Below are 10420 nucleotides of genomic sequence, written 5' to 3' on the forward strand. Positions count from 1 at the left end.
TGTATGCTTGATTGTCCCTTATTTTGAGCCTTACACCTAAGCTCTTGTTGCATGCTTTGTTTAGCCTTCTAGCCACTGAAATCTAGTGGATTTTTAGTGGCTAAGACGCTATTTTGAGCTTCCAAATCAGAGGGGGGTGACCCCCTCTCACCTTGACTTGTTTGGTGGTCATTTTGGCCTTCCAAAGAGATCCTATCTTGCATGCTTTGGAGTCACTTTCCAGGGTCAATTTGGTGAGTTTTGGGACTACCATATTTGATTTTCATAGTTGTTTATGCCATGCCAAATGTCTATCTTGCATGTGCTTAATGACTCCTTGCATGGCCCTCTAAAGTAACTCATCATTTTTGCATGCCATGGTTGCATATCAGTGGTTATTTGGGCCTATTTTCACATGTTTTGTTCACTGATTTTTGCTGGTTTTGTGAGATTACATTTGCTTCATATACTTTCTATGTAAACCTTATTTGCTAGTCAAAGTTGCATGCTATTTTAGTCCATCTTGCTAGCAGCTTTTGGCTATGCTTTGAACTGGAAATATGCATGTTTTGGGACTGCCTTGGCTCTGTCTTTATACTTCATGATCAAATAAGCATACTTTGTATAGCTACAAGTCATTCCATGTGCCTAGTTTCGGGTTTCGGGGTTCATCTCATGCATCGGGTGCCATTTTTCTATGTTTCGGAACTGTTTAGCATCATATTTACTGCTGGAATTTGTGAGTTTGTATGTCATCTTGCATCCCTTGCCATGCCTTGTTAGAGTTGCATGTTATGCCTAGGATCGGTCCTCGATTTGCGTGCATGTGTGCACGCATTTCGATAGTCCCATTTTCACCTAATGGCCGCCGATTTGAGTGTGGCCGAGGTCCACTCATATTGGTGTAAGTCCATTGTGCATTATGTATGCCATTTCAATCTATAACATCGCGTATGTTAGGTTGTATGTTAGAGCATCGTGTACGCCATGTTACATCGCGCATTGTGTATGCCATTTCATAGCATTGTGTATGCTAGGTTGCATGTTAGAATTGCATTCATGCATGTCATGCATATTGCATTGTGTTTGGGATAGGTGCTAGCCCAAGCACGGGAAACGAGGGGCGTTTCGTATTCTAAGTGACGAAACGTGTCTCAATTCCTCGGTCACCGACACTCCGGATTATCCATGATGGAGTCTAGGCCTTGTTGTGTTTTCATGTACATTCATTTCATATTGAGTCGTGCAATTCGACTCCTCGGCTATCATGCATCGAGATGCATGATTGGTGGCACGAAGATCGAGGACTACACTCCCTGAAGAGTAGTCGTGCATAAATATGTGAAAATACTTTGCCATGCCCCTTTGTTGCAGCAAATAAGAATCAGTAGCCTTCCGGAGCTTGGCACGCATTCCAAGAACAATTGCAAACAGAGGCTAATTGGGGCATCGCAGTGGATTTCCGCACGAGGCAACTCAAGCATGCATCATTCATCATCCGGAGCAGAGCTGAGGCAATCCATAGCTTGCATGCTAATTTACTGCTTTCCTAGACTAATTTGTTAATTAATTAGGGTTTTGTACTTATTTGGACTGTATTATTTATTCGGACATTTGGACTGTATTATTTATTCGGACCCTCTGCGCGAGGGCACACTTGTAATAAGTGTGCGTGTGTGTAATGTATGTCTTCCAACCCCACGTCTTTCTCCCTTTTATTTACCAGCTTATGATGGTTAGAATAGGGCATGTTTCAATTAGCATACAGCATGATAGCATGTTTGCATTCATTCATCTGTCTTGCATGCACCGGGCTCGGCGCATCATACTAACTGCATTTGTAGTTCAATTCCAAGTTGAATACATGTTAGCTGTAGCATTTCATATGCCATCTTTAGAATAGCCGAGCCTATCTTAGTTGCATTTTGCATGTGTTGCATTAGGCATTTCTGTATAGTTAGGATCATGCATGGATTTCTAATTAGCTTCTGTTTTGGCTTGGAGTACTCGGTAAGTTTTTATGCTTTAGCATCCTTGCATGCATGTGAGTGACTGCCATGATAGCATGCTTACCATGAAGCTAACTGCTTATGTGATACATCTGCCTGAATGCCTGTGGGTGAAGGTTGGGTTATTTGAATTGGAACAATTCATTAAGTGTGAGTTTTAAGCCCACTAGATAGTGGCAAAACCTTTTTTTTTCTAAGCCCACTTGAGGGTGGCAAAATCTGCATTTAAGCCTATTTGCGAGTAGCAAATCACTTTCAAAACAAGCATGAAATGTTTTGTTCCAATTCAGGCGATCCAGTCTATACTTGTATGCTGTGCGCATCACATAGTAAATCTAGGCTAATAACCAGAATAAGAACGCATAAAGTTTTCAAAACTAGATATCATGGTTAGTAGAGGCCGATCTTTGATCGGGCGAGCGGGAAGTGACCTTCCCCAATCGTACCCAAGTTCCCGAGCCGAGGCAACTTTGGTGATGACAGACACGTGGCCTTAGGCAAACGAGTCAGGGTTTCCTAAATTTTTCCAAAATAAAACATTTAGGTGGCGACTCTGTATCTGGCAAAGCAGTCCATGTTTGGCACTTCTTTCAAAATCTGTTTTCTCAAAACGATTTGCCGGATTCAGACTCTTTGATTCAGATTTAGAACCGTGACAATTTGAGAGTCCGAACTTGTAGTGAGCCCAAATGAACAGAATGGGAACTCATCCTCCTGGGGCGTTCGGGGACGTCTACACGGACACAAACACGAATACGGACACGGACACGGACAAAGACATAGACACACCACCCATCTTAGAGTGTCAAAAGCCTCTTGGCATATGGGCCTTGTCATCAACTAGGATCTCAATGAGTAAGAAAGCGTTAAATCTGAATGGTTGCTGGGTTAAAAGCATATAAGAACAAAACATTAAAGAGAAGAAGGAGAAAGCTGAAGTGCAATAAAGGTATGACAAATAATTTCCTTGGGCAGGCACCTAGAAATTTTTCTTTCAATCCAGTTCTCAATTGAATTTGAAAGAGTACAAGGCCTATACAGGTTCTAGGACAACCCTTCTATCTAAGATTATAATACAAACTTAGAAACAAACTTTTTACTTCTAAAACTCCTTTAAAGCAACTACAATACACAAATAAATAAATATAAATATAGATATAATTAAAATAAACCTAATAACATGATTTTGACCCAAACTACAATCCATGAACCACCGCCACTACAGCCTATAGGTCCGTGAATCCTAAAATTACCAAAATAAAAAACATAAATAAATAAAAAAATCTAACTTATAAATAAGACAAATAAAAACATACCACAACATATTAACTCAAAGAAAACATAAAACATGACTGAAGGCAACCTAAGTTAAGCTTGATTTCAAGGGTCCCATTCCAATTGGATACGCACGACACGGTAGGGGGCATATAAGCTTTAGGCATTGAGGGCTTTTCCAAGATGAAAGCAGTTCTCTCTAGAGAGTTTGTTCTCCATCCATCTTTTGCAAATGTTAACTTCTAAAGCTTTTCAGATTGTTTCCATGGAGTTGATGTGCTTGTGAAAACGTTGAGAGGGTGTTTGTATTATTGCAAAATCTGGGTTGAAACCTTAACTATTAATTCAGATTAAAACACCAACTAATTACTTTTGTCTTAATCAACCGTGACATAAATTCAAAGCAAAACAAGAAACAATACCTCGTACCACCACCAGTTTAGCACTTTAAGGGCATGTTTGTTTAGACGGACTGGGTAAGGGGGGATTGTAATTCATCAGATTGTTAGTCCTGGGATACATTGTCCCTAGACTATTTAGTTGGACTAGATTTCTATCGTATGCTTGTTTAGTCATAGGATTAGATGTCTGGATTGGACTATTTTCAGAGGATCCAATGTTTGGTTAGACGGACTAGATAAGGATAAATGTTCAAAAGACTATTTTATCCTTATAATTTATAATTTATATTTTTATTTAATATTTAATTTTAAATTTGTAATCTACAATTTATAATTTAACAACATTAAAAAAATTTAATTTATAAGGCCATAATTTTTAACTTATTATTTTTAATTAAATTAAATTTATAATTTATATTTTTTATTTAATATATAATTTTAAATTAACAACACTAAAAAAATAATTTTATTTAATATATAAATTTAATTTTTTAACAACATTAAAAAAATTTAATTTATAAGGCCATAATTTATAATTTATAATTTATATTTTTTATTTAATATGGAATTTTAAATCAACAATACAAAAAAAAGATATTAAATACAAGAAGATCAAAAATATTAATTTTATAAACTAATCCCATGGGATGAGTTATCCATAATTTCTATCCGGGCTATTAGTCCGGAGAAAAATTAACTACCAAACAACGAACTATTAGTCCAATTGGACTAATAGCTCAATCCCATACCCCAACCTTTCCAAGCAAACACCACCGAAGACGCTTGACGCCACCAAGTACTCTCACAACCAAACACCAATATCTATAAAACTTTCCCATTTCAAAACGAACAATCCTTAAAAACCTGAACAGAATCTAACTTTTCGTCTTTGTAATCATTGCAACAAATCAATAATGCTACGATTACTTATATTCTTACTAACAAGTCTACATAAACCTTACATGGCATTCCACATCACTTTCCTAGGCCCACTGTCATAAACAAAAGAATTTTAAAAAAAAAGAAAAAAAAAAGATAAGAATTTGCAGAGTCATCCAAAAAGTTGTAGAATCTTCGACTTCCTTTCTCTCACGTCGTTTTGGTGAATCGTTCATCTCTCTTTACAAGTTCTCCTTCTTCGTGGGGTTGATTATGTCTCTTTCACATCTTCGATAATCGACTGAATCAATGATAAACTAAACCCAAGAGAAGAATCGAATGAAGACTCTTTTCCTGGCCTCTCTCTTGCCTACGGATTTCGATAAATCATTTACTGTTGCCTCTTGTTTTATTTAAACTATGAAGGCTATTAGTGCTCAATTTTTGTTCAAGTAGATGTATCAGTATGGCTGGTCCTCTTGTCTATTATTTTTGTCCTGATGTTTTCAATCCAAAGTTTATGTGGGGGTAATCTTCAAAAAATATATATACGAGACGCCCATATGCTTTTATTGCTTTTAAATTGGGATTGGCATAATTTTGTTGTATACATAATTTTAAAACAAGAATTTTAAAATAAATATAATATATATATATATATATATTAGTTTTGAACTATTAGATCTCAGTATATAATCGGTTAAAACACTATTTTAAGTGATTTTATTGATTGATATAATCTATTAAATAAAAATTAAAAATGCTTAAGATCCCCGAAAAATACTTAAATTTACACTCAATGTCTTTGAAAGTTACATATTAGTTGATTTGTTTAGAAATAAATCAATTAAGATCTAACCCTTGCTATGGCATTGTGAATAAATTTCATGGTAAAGTTTTAGGTTCTCTAAGATCATCTTATTATACATTTTACAAATATTTATAAATGTAGAATTAATTAATTAATTAATTAATAATAATAATAATAATAATAATAATAATAATAATAATAATAATAATAATAATAATAATAATAATAATAATAATAATAATAATAAAATTGTTAAAAATCGGTGGAGGCCAAGGCCCCTCTCGGCCCCTACACAGTGTTGCCCCTTAACACCATAATGTGTCATAAACCATGGGTCATAACCAAACACCACTTGAGGCATAACCAAATACAATAAAACCATCTTTAACCTTCAAATCTGTAAAACTCTTAAATAACACGAATTTGAAAAGAGACAATAGAATGCAAATAGTACAAAGAATGGCTTTTATAGATTTATTTGTAAATTAAAGAAAGAATATGTATATTTCCATATTCTAGATAACAGTTACATGTATGAATATGTTACTTTTTAATTGAAGAAGACTGGTTTAACAAAGTAGACTTTCTAATTTATGTTGTTTTTGTTTTGTTCATTGATTATTCTATATATTATAATACAGACACATGGAGGAAGTATCAAGTGGTTCTAAAAGTGTTGGCTTAAATGAAGGTCATAATGAGATTGAAATAGAGAAGGCAAAAAGTGTAGAAGATCCTAAAGTAGGAATGTTGTTTGATTCCATTGATGACCTTTTTCAATTCTATCAAAGGTGTGCAAAGGAGAGAGGTTTTGGCATGTGTATAAGAAGCTCTAAAAAAGTAGGAGGTGAGGTGAGGTATGTGACAGTTGCTTGTAATCACAGTGGAAAGCCAAAGATTAAATCAAGCAAACTCCATCAATTACATCCACAATCAAAAACAGATTGCAAAGCTAAGATTCGTGCAAATCTATTAGGTGATGGAAAATGGATTTTGAGATCTATGGTTCTTGACCATAATCATGGGGTGAGTCCAGGAAAATCTTGATTTTATAGATGCCATAGGGTTCTCAATTCAGTTGTGAAAAGTAGGCTTGAATTAAATGCTAAAGTCGATTTTAGAATGAACAAGAGATTTAATTCATTAGTGGTTCAGGCAGGAGGGCATGAGAAATTGACATATTTAGAGAAGGATTGCAGGAATAATATGGATAGGGTTAGACGCATAGAGCTTGGAGAAGGAGATGCAATAGCAATGCATAATTACTTTTTGAAAATGCAAGCTCACAATTCTGAATTCTTTCACATGATGGATTTAGATGAAGAAGGCTGATTAAGGAATGTATTTTGGGCAGATGCAAGGAGTAGAGCTGCATTTAAAGGGTTTGGTGATGTAGTTACCTTTGATACAACATACTTAGTTAACAAATATGCAATGCCATTTGCTCCTTTCGTAGGAGTAAACCATCAAAGCCAATCAACATTACTTGGGTGTGGATTGATCTCAAGTGAAGACGTAGAGACCTTTACATGGCTATTTTAGTCATGGCTCACATACATGTCTAGATGTCCTCCTTCTGCAATCATTACGGATCAAGATCAAGCAATGAAAAATGCCATAGAGGTTGTTTTTCCTAATGCACGACATCGGTGGTGTTTGTGGCATATCATGAAAAAGCTACCTGAGAAATTGAGAGGTTACAATCAATATGAAGGAATCAAGTTTTCAATAAAAAAATATGGTTTATGATTCCTTAACTATAGGAGAATTTGAAAAAAGTTGGGGTAAATTCATTGAGAAATATAAACTTCAAAACAATAAATGGTTATTTAGCTTGTATGATGAAAGGCATCGTTGGGTCCCCGCCTTTGTGAAAGATATTTTTTGGGCAGGAATGTCAACCACACAGCGTAGTGAAAGCATGCATGCGTTTTTTGATGGGTATGTTAATTCCAAGACCACATTGAAACAATTTGTAGAACAATATGAAAATGCTTTGGCAAAAAAGGTAGAAAATGAGAACAATGAAGAATTTAATTCTTTCAACTCTAGCATCCCATGTATGGTTGGTTATGAAATGGAGAAGCAATTTTAAAGTGCTTATACAATGGCAAAATTTAAAGAGTTCCCGCGAGAGCTAATGGGGAAGATTTCTTGTGATTTATCTTTATATAAGAAAGATGCTTACATTTCAGAACACGAAGTGGCTGAAGATATATTATTTGGAGAAAGCTGTCGTCGTGTATCTTTTAATGTGTGCTTTGATGAAGATACCAATGAGGTTTATTGTAATTGTCGGTTATTTGAATATAGGGGAATATTGTGTAGGCATCAAATTGTGGTGTTCATTCATAGGAAGGTTGATCAAATACCGGACAAGTACATTTTGAAAAGATGGTTCAAAAATGTTAAAAGGAACCATACAAAAGTGCGAATCAGTTATGACAACTAGGCTCTCAAACCTGAACCACGCCGATTTGATAAAATGTGTAATGTCTTCTACGAGGTTACGGATTTGGCTGCAGTGTCCGAAGATTAGAGTGAGAAGTTCATAGAAAGAATATGTGAATTTCGTGTATGTATGAAGCAAGATAGTTGCCGAAGCGATAAACAAATTTTTGTACGTACTCGAAATGGGTCTACGTCATGTGGAGATGGCATTGGAATTTCAAAAGAGAGCACAAAGATACTTGATCCCTTGGTAGCTCATTCAAAAGGGCACCCACCATTTAAAAGAAAGCAATCTATGGTTGAAAAAGTTACTAAGAAAAAAAAAAGAAGGAAAACAGAAGATTCATAGCCAAACTTGCAAGGAAAATGTGCACAAACATATTGTGAGAAATTCAGAGAAGGTCGTGGTTTTAATGAATCTTATTGATTACTTATAATGGTTATACTATTGCTCATAATAATTGCTAACTTTGATTAATTTACATTTGTGCAAGAGCTGCAGGACAATGGGAATATGCATGGTGCAAGAGTTGTTGAACTTGTGACAGAGGAAAATATTCACTTACATGTAAGTAAAAAAAATTTAGTGAAAATGTTTGTATCATAAATAGTTGGTAGTAACTTTAAAATATGACTTTAACCATTAGGAACAGTGAGTTATGGATTTAAATTTTGGGTTGTAGAATTCTGAAATGCAACAGTCACTGCATATCGGAAAAGAAAGTTATGACTATAACAGGGGATTGGGCATGTGGCCAAACATGACTAGTCATCCAAGTATCATTGGGATGAGTCCATATTTCAGTCAGCCAATCTACTACAAGGAGGAAGTTCGTCATTTCAAGCAAGTATGTTCAAACAAGGGATTGGCATGTATCCATTCGAGGTATGCACTAATTTAATTCTATTAGTAAATCATAACTTAGCATAGTGTATTCTTTAATAAGAGTAACACATTTTATTTTATTTTATTTATTATTAGGGTCATCATCATCCATCTCCATCTTGGAGGGCAAACTTAGAGATAGGAGGAGTTATGCATCCTAACAATTTCACTGAAATGTTGACAATGAATGATATGGCACAAGCTAAAACTCCAACATTGCACAAAGATGACAAGAGTGAAGAGCATTGACATCACAGTTGTATTTTTTTAATTTCATTACACATTGTGACTACTATTTGAACTCAAGTGATACTGTTGAATCTCTATTTGAAGTTAATGAGGTTTGTTTGTTTTGTTTTGTTTGACATATGTTTAACCATTTCAACAGCGTTTCAGTACCATTTCAGCAACTTGTGAACAAAAAAATAGCACATTTTGACAGCATTTCGATAATATTGATCTATTCTGACAATATTTTGACAGCATTTCAACTTGTTTTTCTGAACAATAAACAATAAAATTACAACCACCATAGCACATTTCATTTATTCAAAACCACAACATACAACAAAACCAATTTAGCCACTAAGCACAATATTTATTTCAATATGAAGCATTCATTACAATCTCATAGCTATTTCATTACAATATAAGAAGGAAAAATAAATTCATTATAAAATATACAAAAAAATGCAGCCTTCATCTCACAAATAAAAATAGTTAATGCATTGAGAGTACAAACAAAAAATTTACATCATTCTGCAAAAAAGAGCACAAAAAAAAAAAGAAAAAAAAAAAGCATTCCTTTATCTCAAAAAGCAAAATCCAGCCTCCCTTAGCTTGTCTTCTCCAAATTCACAATTGTAATTGCTGCTCTCACCTGAAAACAGGATTTCATTATTGATAGCTGATATCAAACTAGTCACCACTTTCACCCACACAACCTGCAAAAATAATGCAATTAGATAAAAGCAATATCCAAATTTGCATGCCTAAAAGAGGGAGATAAAAAACAAAAAAACAATAAATAAAAAGATAAAACTTAGCTATGAACAATCTTAGAGCTACCACTGTATTAAAATAACAAATTTAGAGCTTTCCTTGAACACTCTTGCATTTTTTTTTTTTAATTTGGATTGGCAAAAGATAAAATCTTATTCAAGAAAAATAATAAATGATAACATGTAAAAAGCTTGACTATGGAAATGGAGGCAGGCTACCATATAACAAATGTTAACAACAAAGCTACAAAGTAATAAGCAAAACAGAGACTGTGACATGGTAAAATTCATCTAAAAAGAAGAATAAAAAAAGAATTCATAACCACAAACTCCCACCAAAATAATACTCCTCCACCAAACATAAGAACATTTCCTATCCATCCAAAACTCAATCAACAGTAAACACATTGATTTAATTATGTGCTCCTATCTCTGGTGGTAAGCTCATGTTCTTGAACAAACCATTTGAACTACCCAACAAATGACATATCAGACAAAGAAAAACTTTTGTTACTAGTATTCTTCTTGGCTTTTAACTTTCATTGCATCAATACTAAAAGATAACCCTTGAATATTGCAATTGAGTCTCAACAAAATACAGGGAATTCAAATTAGACAATACCAAAATGAATCAGAAATTTTAGGTGGATGAAGTATGGATTTCAAAAAAATTTGCCAAAACCCAAATCAAATGAAATTTTGGTTGGATTTCAAATCAAAAAAATTTG

The 10420-nt window shown here is 34.3% G+C and overlaps 1 protein-coding gene across 1 annotated transcript; it reads left to right on the plus strand.

Annotated features, from left to right (window-relative positions):
• Positions 1-5999: 5999 nt before the first annotated feature.
• Positions 6000-6686, plus strand: LOC114299511 (protein FAR1-RELATED SEQUENCE 6-like). Its single transcript, XM_028244279.2, has 2 exons — positions 6000-6380; positions 6510-6686. Exons 1-2 carry the CDS (start codon positions 6000-6002, stop codon positions 6684-6686), a joined length of 558 nt encoding a protein of 185 aa, XP_028100080.2.
• The last annotated feature ends 3734 nt before the right edge of the window (positions 6687-10420 follow it).

Source organism: Camellia sinensis, chromosome 7 (genome assembly GCF_055761805.1).
Source record: "Camellia sinensis isolate YWXY chromosome 7, ASM5576180v1, whole genome shotgun sequence".
NCBI lineage: Eukaryota > Viridiplantae > Streptophyta > Magnoliopsida > Ericales > Theaceae > Camellia > Camellia sinensis.

Excerpts from the sequence above, each read along its gene's own strand:
- LOC114299511 (XM_028244279.2), top strand. The coding sequence starts at position 6,000 with ATGGAGGAAGTATCAAGTGGTTCTAAAAGTGTTGGCTTAAATGAAGGT. Across the intron at positions 6,381-6,509 it reads TTCTTGACCATAATCATGGG|GCAGGAGGGCATGAGAAATT; the intron begins GTGAGTCCAGGA and ends TTAGTGGTTCAG.